This window comes from Rhinolophus hipposideros (assembly GCF_964194185.1).
Source record: "Rhinolophus hipposideros genome assembly, chromosome: 5".
Lineage (NCBI taxonomy): Eukaryota > Metazoa > Chordata > Mammalia > Chiroptera > Rhinolophidae > Rhinolophus > Rhinolophus hipposideros.
Genome location: NC_138051.1, coordinates 54,920,005 through 54,943,607, shown reverse-complemented (window position 1 = coordinate 54,943,607; position 23,603 = coordinate 54,920,005). Strand labels below are relative to the sequence as shown.

Genomic DNA, 23,603 nt, shown 5'->3' with positions numbered 1-23,603 from the left:
TCGATTCTGGGCGACCCAAGGCCGTGAAGCAGGCCTCTCGCTAAGTCAGGGTCCAGGCCAGCTATCCCAAGAGCGGCAATGCAACCAAGGCCGGGCTCCTTAAGAGCATGGACACCAAAGGTCACGATGGACCGGCAGAACTTCCAGAAGCACCATGAGGCCACTCAAAATGTGTGCAACCCTTGCTGCGCTGTGCTCCTTGCTCAGAGGAATCAGCCCTGAAGGGCTTCCTGATTATTTCTGTGACTTGCCTGCCTGAGCACCCCTGAGCAGGGCCAGCTCGGCACACGCCAGCCTTTTCATCCTCACTGAGATGGACACTGTTCCTCCCTCCCTCCCCGGCCCAAATCCCTTTAAACAACAACAGCCTGGCACAAGCACAAAGTTTCTAAGAATGAACAGCAGCAGCCAGGGAAGACTTTGTGGTCCAAGCTCAACCTCTAGTGGACACACGACTACATGACAAAACCGTCCAGACTGGCAGCGGACCTGATGGGGCAGGAAACTCGTGATGGCTCAGGCCGGTCCCTCTACCTGGGAAGGCTGCTTGATCTTTCAATTCAGGCTTCTGTGGCAGCAGCAAAGAGGCACCTTTCAAAATTTTGTCCTGTACCATCTGAGCTTTCAAAGATGAGAGGAGCTTTCTGACTATGTATTCCTATTAATTCATCGAGGACACTATTTGTTATCTTTTCCACAATTTTTTAACATCTCGAGATAGCAGCTGTCTCTCAATGCCGTTTATATATGAAGCTCCATACAATATAATTCTGACTGCATTATATTTTAGCAAAAAAAAAATAAATAAATAAAGTTACCTCAAAGTTACATGCCTTCTGTTTTTAGGAATTTTGTTTTTTAAACACAATCATGCTGTTTCATTTTGCCTGAAAGACTGGCAATACCTTCTTGTTCAAGTAGTATAATTTGATTCCATCAGTCTCTGTTCTATCCCCAAATGTCTCCTCGTGCACTATAATTTTAATCTATAAAACCACCTCAAATCCTTTGTGATGCGAGGCGAATAGGATTTTTTTTCTTTCTCCATAACTTCCAACTTCCTTCTCATTTCTTCTTTGAGTCTCATTTTCTCTCCTTCCTTTGCTCTCCTGTCCTCATGCCCAAGTCTCAGTCATCTCTGATTCCCTCTTGCAGCCTTTTCATAGGATGAGAACTCCAGCACCCTGGGGATTCTAGACCACAAGCTACCAGAGAGACCACAGATAAACAACGGAAGCTGGGGCCCAGGAGGAACCAGAGACAGGGACTAATCTCTCCAAGGCAGACCCCAGAATTGAAGACCCAGTGGTGGTGTGTGTAAAAGGGAAACTGGCAGTGGGTGGGGCAATTCTTTTTCTTCTTACCATTTCCTGAGCTGTTACCGCAATGGCTTTGGAGTATTTCACCACAGTCGTCTGATAGTCGACAAATGTTCCCTTTGGTTCTGGAGGAGTGCCTTCGTCCAGCTACAGAGGAGAGAAAAAGAACCCAAAGGTCGTAAGAAGCCTGTAGAAGTGTGGATTGTATGTATTAGAATTAGGGACTTTGAAAAATGGAGAGGACCTTAGAGTTTCTTTGGCTCAGAGTTAACAGAATCCCCCAACTTCTGCAATAAGGACTTTAGTAGAGGTGCATGAAAGGCACGTGGGGTACACAGGCAAAGAGAGGCCCCCAGCTTTGCCTGAGAAGATTGGGAGGGCTTTTCTGAGGACTGATGTTCCCCCCAAATCTTTCGGGGGGAAGAGGGGAGTTTGCTACATATACAAGGTGGGTAAGGTGTCCCAGAGAGAGGGACTAGCATTCAAGAATATAAAGGTGAGTGTGAGCTGGACACTTCTAGTAAAGCACAGAATAACAGAAATGAGCAGGGAGGCAGAATCTACACCATGAAGGGCTTCCCGAGGAATGGTGTAGCCCACAGACGTCTCTACCCCAGAACCCTCACTTCTGATCTAAATTGGGCAAAGAGAAAAAATTGGAAATGCTGGATATAATTTGTCACTTGTCTGACTTTAAGTGCAATAGGAATTGAGAGAAGGGTGAGATCCCTGTAGGGTGGAAGAGTTGGAGAAGCAGGACCATGGCTCTGTCCCTTGAACGGTTCGGGACACATTGGTTCAGAAAACTGGTATTTAAGACCTGGTTCCAGGGCTTGTGAACGCAGCTCAGGCTGCTTGCCTAAACTCTCTGAGGCTCAGGTTCTTCACTGGAAACTTCCAAGCATCAGAAGTTTGTAGTAAAGATCAACTGAGATTATACTTGGTTGAGAGCTACATGAAAGAAGAGGAGCTATGACCACAGTAATGAAGAAGATGAAAATGATGATAATGTCGATGATGATTATGATGAAGAAAAAGGCAACCCATCTTTACCACCATTATCACCGTCACTGTCACCATCGGTTACTGGATGATACTCCAGGTGAGGAGACACGGTGAATAGAAATGAAGGAAGAGTCAGTACAGTGAACAGAAGGGGGCTATGCAGAGTGGTGGCAAGGCAGCGGGATCTGTTTCATGAAGAGCCTCGAAATGGTGAGAAAAACGATGGAACTTGGGGTAGGCAATGACATATTTGAGAAGCTCTCCTTGGCAGTTCTGCCAGATAGCATGCAGTCAGGCAACAGACTAGGGGCCGAGAGGGCACTTAGGAAAATGTGAGACGGAGTCTTCCATAAGAGTTACGCATCATAAGCAGGCAAAAGCTCCAATGTGAGTTGAAGGCATGTATCGTTGTAGCCTACGTGTGCTGGGTCTGCACCGCCTGGGATGTAATTATCACCAAACCATCAATGCAAACTCCAGGCTAGATTTTTTTTAAGTTTTGTTTATCAAGGAGATAGATGTTGCCAAATATCTCTCCTCACACCATGGGCCCTGGCGGTCATATGAAGCCTGGGTTGTGAACTCACACACTCAATATAACTGGGCATCTGCTAAGTGTCTGGAGACATGCTGGGCACCTTCAGATGAGATGTGGCGTGACTGCAAACATGCCAGGATATTGGGGCTAGAGGGCAGCTTAAAATACAGGAGCCACCAGCCTCCAGGGTGAACCTTCTCTTAGTTTGAAGACAATGAAAAAAGTAAGAACAGAGGTGTGAATTTAAAAATTTTTCAGATTTGTTTAGTTGAAAGAACTTTCCTTTATTCTGAGATTATAGGCTTTCTATTTTTTTTTTGATGTCAACATGACCTTTCTTTTATGAGATAATAGCGGTGTAGATAGCAGTGTTTTTGCTTGTTTTGTTTCTTTAGTTTCTTTTTAGCCAATGCCTCCTGTCCACACCCATCCACAAACAAAAAAAAAACAAACAAAGAAAAATCCCAAAATCCCAAAGGTCGAGAACCACTAACCTCAATGACTGGGGAAACCAAGGTTCAGAAAGCTTGCGTGATTTGTTCAAGGTCACTCAGAAAGCTGATTATTTCCTGTCAACTTATTAGTTTCCAAACCTTCTGGGGCTCAGATACAGAGAGAATCTCGAGAAAAACCTCCACAGCAGAAGCCTCAACCGTGTCAAGAACTGCACCCAAGTTAGAATCAACTTTGGGGACATTCACATTTCCCTGCCAGCCACGGTCCTGGAGAATTTTTGAAAATGATTCTAACAGTGTATCAGTATTTCAACCACATAACTAACACTCAGATAGAAAGCGCCAGACTTCTAATGCCTCGCTGCTTAGGGGCTCTAGGACCTGAGGTACCACTTAACACAAAGTCACTAGCATGGCAGGCTGGGGTGGGCTGAGTAAAGGGAGAATGGGGAAGAGGCACTGCGTGGTACACCTTGGGTGTCAGGTCAGGGTAGATGAGCATTGAGGGTATCAAATGAAACCCCAATTGCATAATTTACAGAACTTAGGGAAATAAAACTTTGTTCCTGGCCTCTGTGGCTCATGTCATTAGCAGTGCCTAAGTATTGTCATCAGTTAAGCCAGACTTATTTCCCAGCCCTTCCAAAAGAATCCACATCACTGACAGAAGATTGTACAAGAGCTGCTTTCTGTGTTGAAAATCCATCATAGCACGCAAGGCTCAAGGGCTATCAAAAAAAAAAAAAAAAGAAGAAAGAAAAAGAAAAAGGAAGACTTCAGGAACCTGACTTCCACCTTCTAGGGATTTATGGAACTCTTTCCTGTCATTAGAGTGATTGCGAAAAACACCTCCTGAGAAGACAAAGATTATCATTTGGATTTCTAATTAGTACTGAGAAACCTGGAGCATCACTGCTTAATATCCATGGTAGACACATGGCTTATTTTCAAGCTCTGGTTTTCTGATGTCCTGAAAACCAAACAAACCCACTGAGACTTATCTAAGGGCCTTGAAAAAGGGGGAATTTCACTCATTTTCTGCCAAACTGTCCCTACTTGAAGCGTGAGAAGCCCACAGCAGAAATTACTGGAGTACATTGAAAAGGCAGAGCCTGGGGTCTCGAAAGGGAGCCCCAGCATCCCAGCCCAGCTTGTGACTTTATCAGTCTGATACTGACTGCATAATGTTTAAAGGGAATTATCCTAATTATAGTTTCAGGCTATCATCTTTTTATGGAGATACAAACCAACCAATCTTCTCTAAATTGGCAATTAAAGACTGCTTATTATCCTGAAAAACCGTAAGAATGTATTCACAATCTGACAACGGACATTTGAAAACACAGATGACGCCTAAATGGCAATTAGATGTTGATGAACAATTGTTATTTCTAATGACTATCAAACTGACATGACTCGTGAAGGATTCCCTGGGGGAAAGAGCTGACGATACAGAGTTGAAACTGTCTCAGGTCAGTATTTCCTTACTGACCCAACTCAACTGATGGGTCACTAAGAGAAATGCTACTATGTTATCTTCTATGTTCATTGCCCATAAGAGTTCACTAAAGGCTTTTACGCATATTACTTTGGTGGCTTCTGCATCTGGCTAGATACTAAAACCATGGGGAAATTTGAAAAATACAAATAGAGATACCTGGCCTCCATCCCATAGAGTTTCCAATTGAGCAGGGCTGGACTGTGCCCCAGGAATGTTCATGCTAAAATGATCCCAGTGATTCCAAAGCAGCCATTCCAAAGATCAGAACTTGGGAATCACTTCATTATTTCATTCTGGAGTTTGTTCCCCACAACAACTCTAAGAGGTAGACAGGGGAGGTAGATCATTATTTCCATTTTCTAAGTGAGGGAACCAATGATACCTTCTCCATCTCCATGTTTAGCCCTGTGTAAAATTGGGAGGAAGGGCACAACCGGCTTACCAAAATAATCAATGAAAATGAAGAATGAATATGTTGGACACATGACAGGACATCTGTACATTAACCCGCACCCTCAAGAAAAGAGGAGGCTCATGGAATCAGCCTCGAGGGATAGCTCTTTACAGAAAAGCACCTGGGGACCACGTCTGAGGGAAACCGAGGAGGAAGGGGGTCAAAGAGTGAGAACGAGTGTCTTGGAGCCCAGACCCACCTTGCTCATGGCTTCTGCAATGGCGTCAACCATGCCTCCCACCAAGCCCACTTCACTGGCAGCTTCATTCAGCGTCACCATGATGTCGTCCACGGCCTCCTTCATGAGCTGGGCGGCCTCTGTGATCGCATCATGGGTGTGCTGTGCCTGAGAAGGGAAAGGGGAAAGGGAATTGTGAACTGTTTCTTTAAGCAGAAGAAAATGGTACCCAGTCTCTTAAGAACCATTTCACTTCTTTTAAGCATAACCTTAAAAAGCAGAATATAAAAAGATATCCCCATTACAGAGCACAGCAATTCAGTTTATTTTTTTCCTTTCATTTATTATGTTTGTACATTTGTTTGCAAAATAAATAAAAATCAGAAAGACAAATCAAAAAGATCTCTTTTTAATATCAAAAGGAAAAATAAAACTGTAATATCAAAACGCCTTATGACTAATTTTCTGTTACTATGTTCAGCACGGTAGAAAGAGAATGCCACAGATCCCCAAATATAACAATTTGACATATTTCATTAAAAAGAAAAAAGCTAATATAAAGAAAATGTGTTCACATCCAATGCGTTTCTCTTCAAAGCTGTCCAACACACTGTAATTCCCAAAGAAGATTGGATTATGAAAATGTAGGCACATACAGAAGACATAAATCTGTAAAAGACTTAGCAGGCTTTGCAACTATGTCACAAATTACACCGCCATGAACTTGGAAGAATGAATGAGGACAGACTCTCTGCAGGCAAAGCCCCTGAGTGGTTATGACCCCCTAAGATAGTACCCTGGAGATGCTTTAGCTGCAGGCATTTCCCTGTGTGTGAAGCACAATGGCGACGCCGGGCTCCCTGACAGACACCTCAGATGCAGTAAGATGCAGGAAAACCTGGGCTCTAGTTCCTGCTCCACGCTAAGTAGCTAAGCGGCCCTGAGCTTGGCTTCCTAAGCAAAATGGAAATAATTATAACAACCCTATGAAGTGGAGTTCTGATGAGATCATATGGGGGCAGGCATCGTGCTAATTTATATTAACAGCAGTCTAGTCAGGGCCCGTGCTCGTAACTGGGAAATGTGACCTAATGCTGGGCCGGTAGTGTCAGAATTGCACTGCACCCAGGCACTGCATGCAGTGGCCATGGTAGGCCCCTGCCCACCCTCAGGGGTAGGTGACCATTCCAAAGAGTCTAAGACATCGCATCTTTACTTTAGTAGATGAGAAGGTAAGGATGCCAGTGAGAGAAGGTCAATGACAACACTTCTAATTCAAATAAATGAGAAGACTTCCATGAAAAGGGTATGTAAACCAAGAAGAGTTCTTCCAAAATGACATCTCACAAATATAAAATATGTTGATCCCATATGGTATCCTTGAGGCAACTGTGTCGGGATGGAAATGTTAATAATTGACTATTACTACTAAAATTAGAAGATAACAATGAAAACTACCTGGAGCAACAAACATTCCTTGAGTCTTTACCAGACTGTGTCCACCTGTTCTATTTCTCAGGCCCTCCATGGGGCAAGGAGGCAGGATCTCTAGACTTATTTACCCTCCTCCCTGGCCAGCCTCCTCACAGGTCCACTCTCTCACCCTCTATCTGCAGGGACTGGCTCTGTTCACCTCCTCCCTTCTCCCCTCCACCCAAATCAAGGCCCTAGACCTGGGTGTCACTGAGCCTTAGGTCATTCAAGCCTCCCCCCACCCACAACCGTCTGGCTACAATGGCAGGAAGGACCCTGAATGAGAACTACCTCTCAGAGCTCTGCGGATTTATAAAGCCACCAGAGAAAATATTAAGGTGGTGTTAAGTAATTCAGTTTTAGGATGGCTTGTTTTCAGCAATAGCTAACTGGAATAGTACCTAAGAAGGGCTCCTAATCTAGCCTTAGGATCCGGAAGACTTCTTGGAGGAGGTGTCCGGGCTGTGAAGCTGAGTTCTGGAGGAAGAATCCAGACGCTAGCAGAGTTGATGGGGTGAGGGAGAAGGGGAAGCCTTCCAGGCGAAACACACGGCCTGTGCAAAGGTCCAGAGGTGAGAAGGAATATGCACTGTGAAGATGAGGTGAAGCACCACATGTAAAGTGTCTGGCACACGGTTTCCAGGTGGGAATTCCCACCTGTTCTCAGGAATTGTTTTCGCTTTCCCATCCCCGAATTCCGAGATATAAACTGTTCTCCAAGATGAATCGTTTCCACAAAGTGACGGCCAATACTACCCACCACTTGGGTTCAAGGAGCTGATTTTCCTGATTTTCCAGCCATCTTTTCTCGGGGTTCGGGAACAGAAAAGCGAAAAAAATTCCCGAGAACAGGCAGGAATTCCCGCCTGGAAACCCTAGTCTGGTACAATACCTGGCACACAGCCCCTGCCCGCCTTCCCGTTATCTCTCACCCAGTGCAGCCCGTCTCTTCAACTAGACTGCATGCTCCTTCCAGACAATTTACTCTGCTTCCCTCTAGATGCACAATCTTCACAGGAAATGAAGGGCTTGATAAAGTCACCAGGTGGGGCTCAGTAATGGGTGAGAATTTTATTTTCCGAGAAATGTTTACAAGGATAACCTTCACAGGCTGTTGGTGCAAATTTCTCCGCTGGAGAAGCTGATTTGGAAATAAATGGACCCATCTGTTTATATGCTGGGAAACAGGCATGGGTGGCCGAGCTAAGGGCAGAGGCGAGGCTTGGGGGAGTCAGAACAGAAGTGGCCCTCCTGAGCTACCGCTGGGCTCACTCAGACTGTGATAACATTAGCTCCTCTGACTAGACCAAGAATACCTGGTGACAGTCAAGACACCAAGAGCTCCAAGTACTTTGCACAGCGCGACAGCCAACCTGTGGGCTCAATGGGACTTGCATACCAGGTTTAAATCTACGTTCTTAGATTTTCAGTCAGGTAGTTTAGCATTTTACAGGGAGGAGCCAGGAACAACACATGTCAAACCACGGCACAGCAGCAGGAGCGAAGACACTGCCGGCATCTCAGAGGGACACCTTAGTGCCAGGTACGATACTGATCCCAGCTGTGTGTTGCCTTAATCTTCACAGCCCACTGGAAGGTGGGGATTGGACGACGTCCCTGCCTGGGACCCCTGTGACAGTCACAACCTGGAAATGGGAGCTCAAGCACTAGAGCTTACAGACGTGGTGGCTGACAACTGGCACTGACCAGCTGGCTCTCTGCTGCACTTATATGCCACTGGTCCAAAGGAAAATGAGCACATGGCCAGATCAGGTCGAATTTATCAGGGCTGCTGAAAAAATAAACCTTAAGGTAGGGAACACACCATCTACAAGAAAAGTTTTCAGCCAATCCTCCCAAACAAGGGGCTTTTAAACAAGGCAAAGCCACCTGGGTACCACGTGACAAAGGCAAGTGGCCTCAGGACCTGCCCCACTCCTAGAGATTGGCTGGGCTGCGCCCACTCAGTGCCCTCCTCTGCATTTCAGCATCCACCTGGCCCTGGCTCTCTCAGGTCTCTCCGCTATTGTGGGCTCCACATTTGCCTATGAACTTGTTGCCAGTTCCCAGTTCCAAAATTTGCTCCTTGGAGCACCGCACAGCCCAGCCTGCAAGTGTCTTCCAATTCCTGGTAGCATGCTATCAGAGGAGGCCCTGGAACCTTACTCAGGGTTGAATAGTAAATATTTGGCTGGTCTTTGCCCCAGGTAACTCAGGGGGAGCCTCTAAGCAAGCCCTTAGCACTTCCCGAGTGACAGGAGGCTCTCTTATTCACTGTGGGCCCCTTGGACCACACATCAGTTCATGCTAATGAGGTGATTCATGGTCGTCCCCAGGTAGTTTCGGGACAGGGACTGCTCACACTGGAAAGACCAACCAGGTGATTAGAGGGTTGGGGTTTTGAGCAACATAATAACAGCCTGACCTCTGACCTCTGGGGGAGCTGAGGGAACTGGAGATTAAATCATTGGTCATATGACTGAATTCAATCCACCAAGCCTACATAATGGAATCCCAATAAAAACTCTGGACAATGAAGCTGGAATGAGCTTTTCTGACTGGTGATGCACCTCAAAATGCTGGGAGGGTGACACGTCCTGAGGACATGAAAGTTTCATGTTTGGGATCCCCTCCCAGACCTCATCCTCTGGGTCTCTTCTTTTGGCTGGTTTGTGTCCTTTATAATAAAACTGTATTTCCAAGTAGAGCAATTTCCTGAGTTCTGTGAGTCATTCCAGAAAATTATGGAAACTTGAGTGTAGTGAGAAGTCCTGAACTTGTGGCCAGTTGCTCAGAGTGAGAGGGGCCTGAAAACCCTGGAGCTTGTGATTGGTGTGTGAATTCAGGGCAGTCTAGTGGGGGCCTGTGCCCGTAAGCTGGGAAATCTGACCTCATGGCCGGTAGTCAGTGTCAGAATTACACTGTACCCAGGCATTGGGTTTACCCAGGCAATGGCCATGGCTGCCCTGACCCTCCTCAGGAGGAGACGACCCTTCCAAAAGGCCCCAAAAGTTGCATCTTTACTTTGATAGATGAGATAGTAAGGAAGCCAGTGAGAGATGGTAAATGATCTCTCTCGAGTAATTAAAGAATTCTAAGAAAAGGCTATGTGAGCCACAGAAATTGGCCCAGTCTGCAAGATCGAAAAGCTGTGGGAATCCAGAAGCGTTCTTCAAATATGACATCTGATGAGGTGTGAAATATTCAGATCATAGATGGTTACCCTCAAGGTGACTGTGTTAGGAAGGCAATGGAGTAAACTGGTAATTTAGGCTGATTACTGGTTTCATGACACAGAGATGTGCAGATTATTTTATTTTGATGATGGAATTCTGGAAAATGACATCTCCTGTGCATAACCCTTTAGAGAGAGTGTCTCATACAAATACATTCTGATTTATAAAAAAGATGGAAGGTGTGGCTTTCTCTAAATCCCACTTAGAATGAGATGACTATTAGAATACAGTCAGTAATATTGTGATAGCATAATATGGTGTCAGGTGGTTGCTGGACGTAACATAGTGATCACTTTTTTAGGTACATAAATGTGGAATAACTATGCTATATACCTGAAACTAATATAATATTGTATGCTAGTTATACTTTAATAAAATAAAAAAAAATAAATTTAAAAAAATGCCAGCAAATCTATACATTCATATTAAAACAAAGTACACATTTGGGAAAAGAGGTGAAAGTTGCTTGCCAAATATCTGCTCTCCCATATGGCCTCAGGAAAGTGTCAAAAGCACATTTTGGAGGCGGCAGCAATAAATCATGAAACTGTTCTCTAAACTCCCTAGAAAATGTAGAGGAACTCTCTCCACACTGAGGCACCCAAACTATAAAAACACATCCTTGTTCTTTGCTGTCCCAGAAATGCACTACCTTCCTGTCTACTTGTGCTGAGGAATCCTCTAGAAGGCCTGTTCTCCTTCGCTCCACATGTTTACGTTTTACAGTTCCTTAAATGGTCAGCTGAGAGCCACCCTCCTTTGTGAAGCCTCTGATTACTCCTCACCCAGGAACGGTTGCTGTAACTCCCGTGCAAACCTCCTGATCACACAGCCTAGTGTAAATCACACACCCGGGCCAGCTGAGCACACTGGTTTCAGACACCCACAGACCAAGTGGGCTGTCAACTAAGGCACGCTTAAATAACCAACAGCAATCTGTTAAGTAGAGTCAGCAGGCCCAACAGTGAGCTTGTTATGTTAGGTTCGGGAGGGACTCCTTGTTACTGTTCCTCACGGCACAACACAGAAGAAAAATCAGACTCGGTCCTTTTTTGGAAATGTCTGAAGTCTACTTCCAAGGGAACCTGACCTCTTCATTACAGCGTTTCAACTACAAAGCCCAGGGTAGCAGGCATAGACATCACAGGAGTTTGGAAAATGGGAGAAGGCTACAGGGGGCAGATCTCAACTTTGGTGGAGGGGAAAAAACAAGTAATTAAAACTGCCCCCCAGTGGACAGGCGGTGTATTTGCTAAGTGCTGCAGGCAGCACTAGTGGGGCCCTGCAGGGGAGAGGAAGCAGAAGGGAGCTCTGGGGTCTAGAGAATGCATGGAGAAGGGGCTCAGTGGGGTGAGGGTGAGGTTACAAAGCAGTGCTTGTAATCACATGATTCATTCACACCCCAGGCTCTGGTGTTAATAGGCAGCCACTTTTTATTTTTTAAACACCTACTGTGTCAGGCGCTCTATCTCATTTTCTTAGTTTTTTTTTTTTTAATTGAATTTATTGGGGGTGACAATGGGTAGTAAAATTATATAGGTTTCAAGTACACAATTCTATAATACATCATCTATATATTTAATCTCTACAACTACCCTAGAGAGACATTCATTAACTCTATCGTGTAGAGGAGGAAACAAAGACATGAAGTAATTAATTTGCTCACAAGAGGCAGAGTTGGGATTTGAATCCAATTATGTCAGACCCCAAAGCAGGTGCTATTTTTCACCAAATCAAAGCTACTGATAACCATTAAACAACATTTTAACCACATTTCCTCTGCAAACAGGGACACATGACATCTAACACATACTACATATATACATACATACATCACCTAACACATAGCAAATAACACCTATTGAATATTTGCCCAAAGAATGGCACCCAGGGTGAGTAAGCCTGTGCAGCAGGCCTCCTAGGAGAGGGCCCCAAGGACAACTTGTAGCATCCCAGAGGTCCTTTGTGACAAGCCTGTCAGGGTCTGCAGACAGACTGCAGGTTGAATGACATCAGTGAGGAGACAGACATAAACAGACATAAACACCTGTCTTGCCTTCACTCACACGATAGCTAAGTTCATCACCAAATGCTTCATTGACACCAAATGGTCATTCGCTGAAAACTTCCGCTCTGGTGGTCTCCAGGCACCATTTCTAAGCAGAGGATGTCACTGGAAAGCTTATACTACAAACGGTGTCTCTTGGTATAAAACAGAATTCCACAAGGAGCTCTCAATTTGCAGTCCAAGCAGATGTGGTAATATCTTAAAGATCCAGAAAATTCCTACTTGGAATTATTCTTCTGGGAATGAAACCCTCTTAGGTAGGAGTGAAGACATGTGACTGTTTGAACAGCCCCGGAGAAAAGACAAGCCAGAATAGGTCCTGAAGGCAAGTCCCGGCTCTTCCAGGTTGGGAAGGCTGCACAGGGGGCTGGCCTGGCTCTGGGGCACCTATCACCAATTGACCACAGTCAAAAGGACATTCCTGCTCTTGGGGCTCTACCCAACCACTTCAGCAACTGAACGTATTTTTTTCAGAAGACTCAGAACAGCTGGAGGGCAGTGGCCGACTCTTAACATTTTCAGTACTCCCAGAATTAGGCTCTTAATAGTTGTCAGATATATTACATGGATGAAAAATGTAGCATAGAAAATGCAAGTCTAAGACGTTATTCATGCTGCTACCAGAATGGCATTCCTAATCTACGGCTGGGTTGCGTCCTTCCCCCCTGCTTACAATAAAACCCAAATTCCTTAGCATGGAAGAGGAGACCTGTGACAGTACAACCCAGTCTATCCTCTGACCCCTGTCCCCACACTCTGCATGTTCCACATACACCAGACTGCGTGCTACTTTCTAAAGATACGGAATTCTTTTAAAACCCTATCTGTGACTTGTACATGCTGGTCCCTCTTCCCAGTATGCACCTAGTCACTCTTATATGCCATGTAATTTCCTTTTTTGAGACCAACCAAACACGTCCCCACTTCCCTGCAGCTTTCCTGGACCCCTCTCTAGTGTTTGCTTTGTGCAGAGTTGGCCTGTGTTTTCCACAGGGCGTGGGGTTGGTCCTAACTCTGCATCTACCTGTCCTATCATCTCAAGACAACTTACACAAGCACTCTCAGCCTCTGTTTCCACATCTATAACCTTCTTGCCTCAGAGAATATTCATAAAGATTAAGTAAGAAGAGGATATAAGGGATAACAGGTGACGGCACTCAATAACTGTTACTGTGTTTGCCTGAAAATAAGACCCAGCAGGACCATCAGCTCTAATGCGTCTTTTGGAGCAAAAATTAATATAAGACCCGGTATTGTATTGTATCATATCATTACATATCATATCATATCATATTAACCGGGTCTTATATTAATTTTTGCTCCAAAAGACATCTTAGAGATGATTGTCTGGCTAGATCTTATTTTTAGGGAAACATGGTAGCTCTGAGACCACTATTTTGCGATTCTCTTAAATCCAGAGTCTTCTCTACTGTCCCATGCTACCAATTTGAAAACCTTACAGTTGTAAACGAACATGAAAAAATACATATACATATATGGATTCCTCTAGCTTTTATGTAAGGATCCTACACAAACGTTTCCAGTCAGCGACCCCCTCAGGTTAGTCTGCTTAGGTGAAGACCCATTAAGGTCAGATTGATCATAAGGGGCAGCTGCTAGAAGGGACAACTAGCAGGAGGAGGCCCCCAACTTCCTCTCCAGGTACCAGAACCTTGAGGAAACTTAAGGCACATAATGGTTTCACAAGTAAAACAATCACTCTGATGCAAACGTCATCCCTGAGAGAAAATGACATGCTGCTGTCATGTTTGGCTACTTACAGTAGCTGGGTGACACAACTGGCTGAAGAAATGTTCCACTTGAAAATTGGTAAGGAAGATTTTCATGTTAAACTACTGCCCCCAAGGCAATAGCAACACATGCCATGGGTGACCTTGCACCACCTTTCACTTTGACCCTGAGTCCCAGGAATGGAAACAACATTCACTGGAAAACAGCAGAGCTGTGCTTTGTGCAAGCTGGGTGTCAACACTGAGCAGGTGACGGCAGACATTACAGTTTTTATTCCCATAATAACCATGTAATGTGTTTTTCTTCCCTAAGGACGCTTGCCTACACATTCTTTCATGGAAAAAACAACTCATAAATATGCATTAATTATGTGAATTTGTTGCTTTTCCCTCTTAAAGATTCCTGGGAAGGCCAATAGAGGATTATTTCCCACATCTGAGTGGGAAATCAAATGTCACCAACCAAGAATTGGAGGTGTTTTCCCTGGAGGGACGCAATACAGAGCGATGTGTGATGGCTTCGCAGTGGTCTTCATGAGCCCCTGGAATCCTGAACTGTACCTTGGGGTTCCCTCCACCTTCTTTGGCTGCATACAACATCTGCAGGGCAGACTCTGCGAGCGTCTTGGTCTGGTCCAGCACTGTCATCTGCTGCTGATGGTCCAGAATCTTGGAGGCGACACCAACTGCAGCTAAGATCAAGGGCTCAAAGTAACTTGCCAGCTGCGTCACCTTCAAAGACAAAACAGCCACAGAAGCACCATGTAAATACATGTATTTCCTTTAGGGGCCCCACTGGTGGGGCAAGAATGGGATGGGACGACATACAGGGATAGGCAGATATGCTGAACTTTATTTCTGCTTGTATTTTTCTATTATACAATCCAGTGTCATGAATTAGAGTCACCGTCTTATACATTAGGTCCCTGGACCTTATTCATTGCTCAACTTTCCTTTTGAAAGTACTTGCTGATTAACCAACTTGCTCGGGTTTACTTCCTCTGGGGAGCTCTTTGTCTCGTCTTTCATCACGGCAGAAGTGCCAAGAAATCCAATCTGAGATTCAGAGTTAGGAGTGAGAATTTTACAAATTTTCATTTTAATTTCCCAAATAGCCAAGCTTTTGAGAGCACCTTACAACCTCACAAATGCTGACTTCACAAGGGCACCTTACCAACTTGGCAGGAAGGGGGATAGGAGAGGAGCTGGGAAGCAGGGCAGATGAGAAAAGAAGCCTGAGAAGAACAGTACCCTCAGAAGTTTCTAGGAAGCTAATCTAACTGCCCTCGTCCTGAGCATTTTGACCAAACTGGATTTGGAATAAAAGCAAAAATGATTTCACATCAGCCTAGATGTTCTGTTTATGATTAGCCCAAGCTAGGAAAACAAAAAAGCCTATCACGACAGCGAACCACTGTCTCCGCAGAGGCCGGTCTCCAGTAGGGCCGCACCACAGACGGGACATATATGCTCACCAAAGCTCACCAGCTGGCTGATTCATGTCACATTTATTGGCTGCATCCCGTAAGCCAGGCTTTCTGCTAAATGTCTGCCATGCATTTTCTCATCTAGTCTCCACGACAACTATATGAGGTAGATACAAATGAAGCAGCCTCGGTTTAGGTGGGCGAAGCAACCTGCTCAGCCTCCTGCAGCCAAGAGGTGGTGCTGAGTCAGGAACCAGGCGCTCCACTCCACAGCCCAGGTTCTTGACCGATGCTGGACTGTCTGCTACTTAGCGTTTTTATTCCAGTTCTGCTGAGTTGTAATATCGGATTTTAGAAGTTTATTGTGTGGTATTTGTAGCTTTGTGAAACACTTTAATGTCCGAGAAAAATACAGCAATACCCACCTACCTAGCATCCAGAATATCACATTTATTTAACATTTTGCTGTCTTTCCTTCAGGTATCCTAATCTATTCACACTCAGATAAAACCCAATGACACTGATTACAGTTTTCTCTTCAACTCCTCATTTTGTGTGACAATTACTAATTGCTTGATTATGCCCATCAAGTGTATTTAAGCTCTCACATTTAGGCAACAGTTCCCTTAGTGCTTCTTCCCATCACACGGAGGAAGAATGTGATGGGAACGTAGGTAGCAAGGCCATTTCACAAGAACCGTGGCAGTCACTGGGTCAGAAACAAAGCAGGGGGTGGGGGTTTGGGAGGGTGGTAGTTGGGATAAGGAGCGGGGGTGTCCAAAATATTAAAGCCCATTGAAGCTAACAGTGAGACAAGACTATCAGCTAGCAATGAATATCTCTGATGCTAGTCATCTGACACACAGTTTTCAAAGCACGTGAGCAGGGCTGCTGCTGACCTTTATGGCTCTTTGTATAAATTCTAAAGAGGCTTCCCCTCCACTGGGCAGACACTACAGATGCCAAAGCACACGATGGAGCTGGATTTCGTTCCACTCCCGGCCTCAAACACCTTTGTGTAGGAACCAGCCCGCACAACCCCAGATGGCAGCCCTCCATGTTTACATGGGATCTCATCCTCTTCCCCAGGAAGGGCACTGGTGTCGCCACCAAAGGGAACAGTACACTGGGTCAGCAGGGGTCCAGGCTCAGGATGAGTCCTCTGTGTACGAATGGAGTCAAAATGCTTAGTGCGTTAGGATCGTAAATGTTTTCCAGATGCGTTTTATTATTTTAAATGTACATTTCATCAATGCAACTGTAAACCGTCAAGGGTTGCTGCGTGCTGAGAATAATTAAACTCCACTGGTGCTCGACTTCCTCATGGAGGTAGTGTGGCTCAGTGATGGAGTAAGCTCTAGTTTCAGAGTCGCTGGATACGAATCCTCCCTGCCAATTCCTTATTGGGAAATCCTAGGCAAATTGCCTCCTATTACTAAGCTTTCTGGTTCCTACTATGTAAAGTGGGGATTAATAGTAACACTAAACTCATTAAGATTGTGAGGAGGATTAAATTAGTGACATAAAAGCACTTAGCACAATGGCTGCCGTGCTGTAGGCACTCAGTAAATGCTAGGTGTCATTATCCTTCACATATTGTGGGCAGAGGATTTTGAAAGGCTTTTTCCTGTATGTAAGGAGTGAACACTTTCTGTTCTTGAGAGACATGACAAAACGGGAAACATCCTCAGCTGGATTAGCACAGATGTTAAAATAGCAGAGAATTTTGAGGATTTCGTGCATGTTGTTGATTCCCAAGGCCCAAAGTGGCAGAGTGGGTGGAACGGTAGCCTCCCCAAACATATGTCCATGTCCAAATCCCAGGAACTTGTGAATGTGATCTTACTGGGAAAAAGGGTGTTTGTAGATGCATTAAAGGAGCTTAAGATGAGACTATCCTGGGTTACTTGGGGTAGGGGGCTAAACCTGGTAACGAGTATCCTTATAAGAGTCAGACGAAGGAAAGACAGACAGAAAAGCAGGAGACAGTGTGACCACAGAGGAAGGGATTGGCATGATACAGTCAAGGAACGTCAGGGAATGCCAAAAGCCACCAGGTGCTGGAAGAGGCAAAGAACAGATCCTCCTTCAGAGCCTCCAGAAAGAGCACGGCCAGGTCCACACCTTGATTTTGGACTTCCGGCCTCCAGAACTGTGAGAGATTCGATTTCTGTTGTTTTAAGCCACTCAGTTTATAGTGATTTGTTATAGCAGCTGGGGGAAACGAATACAGGTGGGGCCAGAGAGTTTGCACTTAGTACTCCCAGGTGATCCTGACACTTTGCGAAGCCCCCACCTGAGAGCTGAAATAAAGCACTCCGTCCACGACTCCTCCAGATGGAGGGCCTCTGGGCTGCCCTTGTCCAGGATCCCTTTGAGAAATTCAGACTGGTTTAGCCAAACGGTCAAGAGAAAATGTATAACTCAAATGATGCAGATACACTATTTTTCTTTCGATGCCACCCACTGCCATAGGAATTAATCTCCCGTATTAGCAACACATCTGCAAGGACCAGGACGCTGCCTTGCAAGTTCAGGAACATTTTCTTCTATGCCATTCCTACAGAAATGAAAAGTAGCTGCTGAAACCAAGCCTGACTTCTCTGCCAAACTCCGTTTCCGCCCACAGCACACACATGGGCAGAGGCTGCAGCCTCCAGGCCAGTCCCCCCACCCTCGCAAACCTCTCCACAACGGTGGACAAGCCCCTTTCTGATTGTAAAGGAACTCAGTTGAGAAATGAAGTTCGCCACACTTAAAAAGGCAGAGACGCTGACCATTTTAAATCTCCAAAACCTCTCCTTAGAACACCAGCAGGAAGCGTAGTAGGCCCTTAAGCTGTTCTGTAAATTAAAAAAAAAAAAAAGCAAGAATATTGATTTTCTAAAATCAATACCTGCAGAGAAGATTCTGGCTCCTGGATTTCTTGATATGTACATCGATACTGATGGCTCACTGATAACTGCTAGGAAACCCCAAAGGTTGTTAAAAATCCAATTTCTTCCCTCTCTCTGCTGAGGCACGGGCTGCTCGACAAGCCAACTATGCTTGAAGGATTTGCAAAACAGACCCCAAACAGGCAAAACATTATTCAGCACTTAAAACAATGTGGGCACAAACTTTCAGTGGAAGGTGCTCCTCTTGGGGGGAGGGCACAGAGGGAGGCTTTAGTTGTCCAGAGTGAAATGTGCAAGTCTGCTTTCTCATTTGTGAAAATAGACACTACATTGGGAGCCATGGAAGGACAACGTCCCCCTAAAACACACCAGAATGAGGCCAGCCAGCCAGGGACAAAAGGTGGCAGACGTTACCATAGGAATGTCAACTTCACCCTCTGGCTTATCTCAGCGATGGTCAAGAGCAAGAGATGACTATAAATGACGCCTTTTCTGAAAAGTCTGACCCCAATCAAGAAACTTCCCTGTAGTTTTTGTCTCAATGTCAGGTGCAAACAGATCCTGAAGTGGTCATTTTTGGAGAAGATGCTAGAGGGAGGTTGAATACTATTTCCCGTCATTTAAGCCAAGACTGACGCAGGCACAGTACCTGGCACCAGGATTTGGGGAACTATAACACAACCAATACAGACCTCTCCCTCCACCTCTCATGTGTACGCTCAGCAGGATCCCCTCGAGGTCCATTACCTTATGTCCTAGCTGAGCTGCTTCTCCCCGAGCCGCTGTGGCAATGGGATCGATAAGGTGCCCAATTTCCTGGACCACGGAAGTCAGCTGCTCCTGCAGGGCCTGATAAAGACAGAGAGCTGTCAAGTTCACCCCACCATGGTTCTCCACGTAGGCACACTGATTTAGAAAGGCCTGAGTGAAAGACAAGGTAGGCTACAAGAAATGGACATCAAAATGCCTGGGTATGCCATCAAGCTGCTGTCCTACCCAGTGCCTTCCCGGGGGCCCTCAGCTCCCCTGGGCTAGGACCCCCTCCCCCAATCCAGCTGCACTGTGAGTGACACAAGGCAGGCCCAAGGAACATTATTACTACTGGCTTCTTACTCCCCCAACCACAGTGACAAAAGATACTACTGGCATCTTTACTTTGGGTTATTCAGCATAATTACTGGAAATGTGGAACAGCCATGCCTTTCCAAGAAGGGAAGACAATTTTGTCCAAATGGAGAGAGCCAACGGCAGGGTCTGAGGGGACCATTGGGTTGTCGTGTCCTCAGAACTAAGAACCCCTTTAAGGGAAATGGGGAGAGGAGGAACCTGTAAAAATCAGAGATCAGAGCTCTGAAAACAGGACTGTTTCCCAAACACAACACTGTGAAAATGCCAGGTGAGATGCTCACTGAGCTCATCAGTTCAGGCTCTGAGTTTATTGTCTTTGGTGATGGGGACACAGTTATTGAAAATGGCGTCCTCAAAACATTTCTTCTCAGGTTTGAGAGACAGTTTAATCTCTCAATTCCAAAGAATTGAACTCATGCTATAAAGAGTCAGGGCAAAGTATCTAGGTGATGCTGGAGTATGAGAGGGTGGGGAACGCAAAGGTGGAGATTGTTAGTGAGGAGTGGGAAAGATCAGATCTTTGTGTAGGAATCTTCACAGGAGTTTCACTTTTGATAGAGTCAGGATTTAATACATCACAATACTGGACATCTTAGGTCTGCACACACCAGCATGGATTGGTCTGATTCCTGACGAAGTAACAATGTCCTGCTCATCAGAAATGAGACTCGGGCCTTTGCTACTTTCGCACTGAACAATGTTGCATGTGGGCTGGGAGCTTTGAGAAGAGTCTGGTCAGTAAGAGGAGCAGCCTAACAGGAAAACGTGAAAACAAAATCCTGGGTAAAAAAGGAAAAAGAGACAGAGATAGAAAGATGTAGGTGGGTGGAGAGAAACCTCCAAATTTCCAAGGGTCTTATAGCTAATTACTTATCTTCCCACTTATAATGTGACTGTAGTCAAGAATATGAGAATATTCCAGCAATTGTCTTATCACAGATGGCTTGTTAAATGAAATACAGTGCAAGTAGGGAGCACATGGAGGATTTCTTCCTAGGGAGGAGGTTAAGACAGAGGGTATGCTTGGGGAGGGATGGTAAAAGGAGGGTGCCTTCTGAGTCACTGGTCATGTTTGTTTCTTGATGAGGTGCTGACTAAAGGGTGAGCTTAGTTGGTGAAAATTCATCAAGCTGCACACTATGATATACACACTTTTCTGTAGGCATGTTCTACTTTAATAACAGGTGAACAATAATTCTACCGTTCTACAGAAGATGAGGATGCTTATTCCTTCCTTCTTTTCTTGGAAATGGGGGCGGGGGTGGGAGTGAGGGTGGCAGTGGTGGCTTGAAGCTGAGATAAAAGACAGCTCTATTAATAAAAACAAGCAACACCAACTCTGGGCCCATTGCTTAGAGACAGAGGCCACAGCTCTTTGTTGATAAATTCAGTGGCAGCAAGGGAAACATCAGTAAACAGGCCATCCATATTTATTAAGCAGCTTCTGAATGTTAGGCACTTTCGACAAAGAGAAAGTATTCATCAGAGGCCACTTGACAGGTAATAGAAAAAACTCATAGGATCAAAGTAGGAAAATTCTATTCTCTGCTTTGGAAAACCTGGCAAGAAAAAGCAAAGTGGCTCTAAATTAATAACAGAACGCAAAAGGTCCCCAAATACTAGATGTTGAGTAACTTAGGGAAGAATCCTTCATCTCTGAATGGACCAAATGCATAGTTTAATGCTAAATGTGCTTGTCAGTCAAAAAGTGCATTGATGAAGCATGACAACAGAGAAATGTTCAGAACGTACATGCTTAGGTCTGCTCTACTGATGTGTTAAACTGGATATGGTAACCCTACTTATTGACATGTTCCATCGGACATTAAATTATCCTCCAACTTCAGCCACATTTGAACTTTCCACCCCCAGCAACTCATGTGTTCCTTGTCTAAACCCCTGTTCTCTAGTCAGCATTTGCCTTACCCCCTCCAAAAACTTCCCAGGTTAGTCCCACAGGGGAAGTTGATTCAATGATGAAACTCTATCATCAAAAGCACGTTGGACCCATTCTCCCATCCCCCAAAGCTTGCTGCTGAGATTCTTCAGCACTTCCAGAGGGTTCCAAGCCGGCCCCAGGGCCCCCGTGTACCTCCACAGAGATGTCATCTCTCGTGGCCAAACTCTGGCTGACAGCTGCCAGCGAGGCCTGCTCAATGTCGCGAATGCACCGGTTGATGCCGTCAATGGAATAGTCACACTCTCTCTGTCCAGGGGCCTTGTCCCTGGAAGAGACAGAGGGAGTTAAACACAGGCTCCATGGGCTCAAGTCCCACCACACACTCCTGCATTGGTGGCCAGGAGCCCCTGTCTACTCTCTACCGGACTCGACTGCTTTGTTGAAGGAGTCAATCCCTGACACTTGCTTGGCAATGCCTCTCTGTACAGCCTGTACATTTCTTAATTTAACACTTAAGCTAACTCTACTTATTTTTGGTGAGAAGGATAAGGTGCTGCCATCCAACTCGGGCTGATGCCAGGCAACTGCAAATGAAACAATTTGGACTTGGATTATCCATCCACTGGCTTAAGCAGAGAATCCTTATTTAGAAAGAGAAAAATGGTTGGTGCTCTTTCCAGTGCATATTATGCTCTCCATATTGCATACTATTCCCAATGTCCTGGGTTATAGTAGGAATTAAAATATTTAGTGGATTTTTCTTTTCAAGGCATGAAGAAAATTAACTGTAGTCTTGAGCTTAAAAGCAATTGAAAAACAAAATGTAACTAAGAAAAGGGATGCATTCCATGCTGTGGAGTATCAATTTTGGTCAATTTCAAAAATGTTTTAACTACTTAGGGGATATTTTTTCAGGCTCCTGTTATCACCAAGGAGGTCAGAGATGGCCAGAGTTACTGTGGGACCTAGAATCATCTTTTTGTTTTAGCAAAATAAAGTAATCCCAAATTCTGCTAAATGGATAGTGGTGCTGTCTGCATAAGCTCCAAGGTATAGACAATGTGATGCAATGTTTAGAAAGACTGGGACTAGAGCCATCAGGCCTGGGGATGACCTTGGGAATATTACCTAAATCCTTTCTGCCTCAATTTTCTCATCAGTAAAATGGAGACAATGGCAGTATCTACCTTACAATGTTGTTGTGATAATCAAATGCGATAATATAAGTAAAATGCTTGGAACAGTATTGACATATAGTAAGTGCTTAAGTTATCTATTATGGTGACCAGTGCTACCACTGATCCCAAAGAGATAAAGGAAAAGATGATGTTAACGATCGACCGCATTGCTATTAAATAAAATTCCCAATGGGCTCATTCTCCACCTGCCCTGTTCAGATGCAGGTCCCAAGCAATTTCTGGAGGAGAAACTAACCTGATAGATGTGATTAGACTCTTGATGGAGTCAGACACAGTGTGGGAATGTCCGGCTAGCACAGACCAGGTGGGCGGGTCTTTGGGGTTGATGGCCAGCGAGCGTGCAGTGCGGATGAGGTACGATGAGCTCTCCAGCATGGTCTTGGCTGAGACCAAGATTGGTTCCTGTGCCTGGGAGCCCTGGGACCAAACAGAAGGATTAAGAGCAGGGTGTACAGAGTGAATGAGATGGGCCCAGCAGAGTCCTCTTCTTTACCAAATCACTACCTCTGCCCTTTGAAAGGAGAAACAGAGGATAAGGAACCATAGAAGTTGGCTTACACAGGGCCTGGATGGTGAGGACTTGGGCCATGTTCTTAGTTACCATTTTTCAGTGTGACATATACTAAGAATCAGCCTTAAACCTATGCATAGAGATTGTTCTCAACATATAAAGCTAAGGCATTACTTCTTAAGAGATGTGCAGACATTGAGTTTCATTAACTCTGTGCATCTATCATCACCGACAACAATAAGAATGCCCTCCACATCGACAAAGAGAGCTTTTGGAGCTCTTAACTGTTCATGCCCATTCAGTGCCACACAAAACCAGCCAAAGACACCAGTATTTCCTTTGCTGCAAAGACTCCCTACCTCGGAACTGATTTGGGCAGGAACACTGACAAACTCAGGGTTGGATGCGAATGCTGTCAGGTTCTCCACAGCTTCGATCAAGGGTGCAGTGGCAATGCGACACTTATTGCGGTTGTCTTCAGAGAAATCCCCATCCAGGGCCTGACGGGAGAAAACACAGAGACTTCACCCCACTGAGAAGCACAAATCACTCCTGGGCCACAG

General features: G+C 45.1%; 1 protein-coding gene across 9 annotated transcripts in view; it reads right to left on the bottom strand.

The window, feature by feature from the left end:
- The window catches only part of TLN2 (talin 2), a 410,032-nt gene that overhangs the window by 59,097 nt on the left and 327,332 nt on the right, over nucleotides 1-23,603 (bottom strand). For all 9 annotated transcript variants that reach the window (XM_081049585.1, XM_081049591.1, XM_081049589.1 and 6 more), the window contains 7 exons: nucleotides 23,400-23,540; nucleotides 22,765-22,946; nucleotides 21,523-21,655; nucleotides 19,050-19,151; nucleotides 14,540-14,710; nucleotides 5,472-5,618; nucleotides 1,365-1,466 (listed from right to left, as the gene is read on the bottom strand). In XM_081049585.1, coding sequence (XP_080905711.1) covers nucleotides 1,365-1,466; nucleotides 5,472-5,618; nucleotides 14,540-14,710; nucleotides 19,050-19,151; nucleotides 21,523-21,655; nucleotides 22,765-22,946; nucleotides 23,400-23,540 — 978 coding nt within the window. The remainder of the gene's footprint in view (nucleotides 1-1,364; nucleotides 1,467-5,471; nucleotides 5,619-14,539; nucleotides 14,711-19,049; nucleotides 19,152-21,522; nucleotides 21,656-22,764; nucleotides 22,947-23,399; nucleotides 23,541-23,603) is intronic.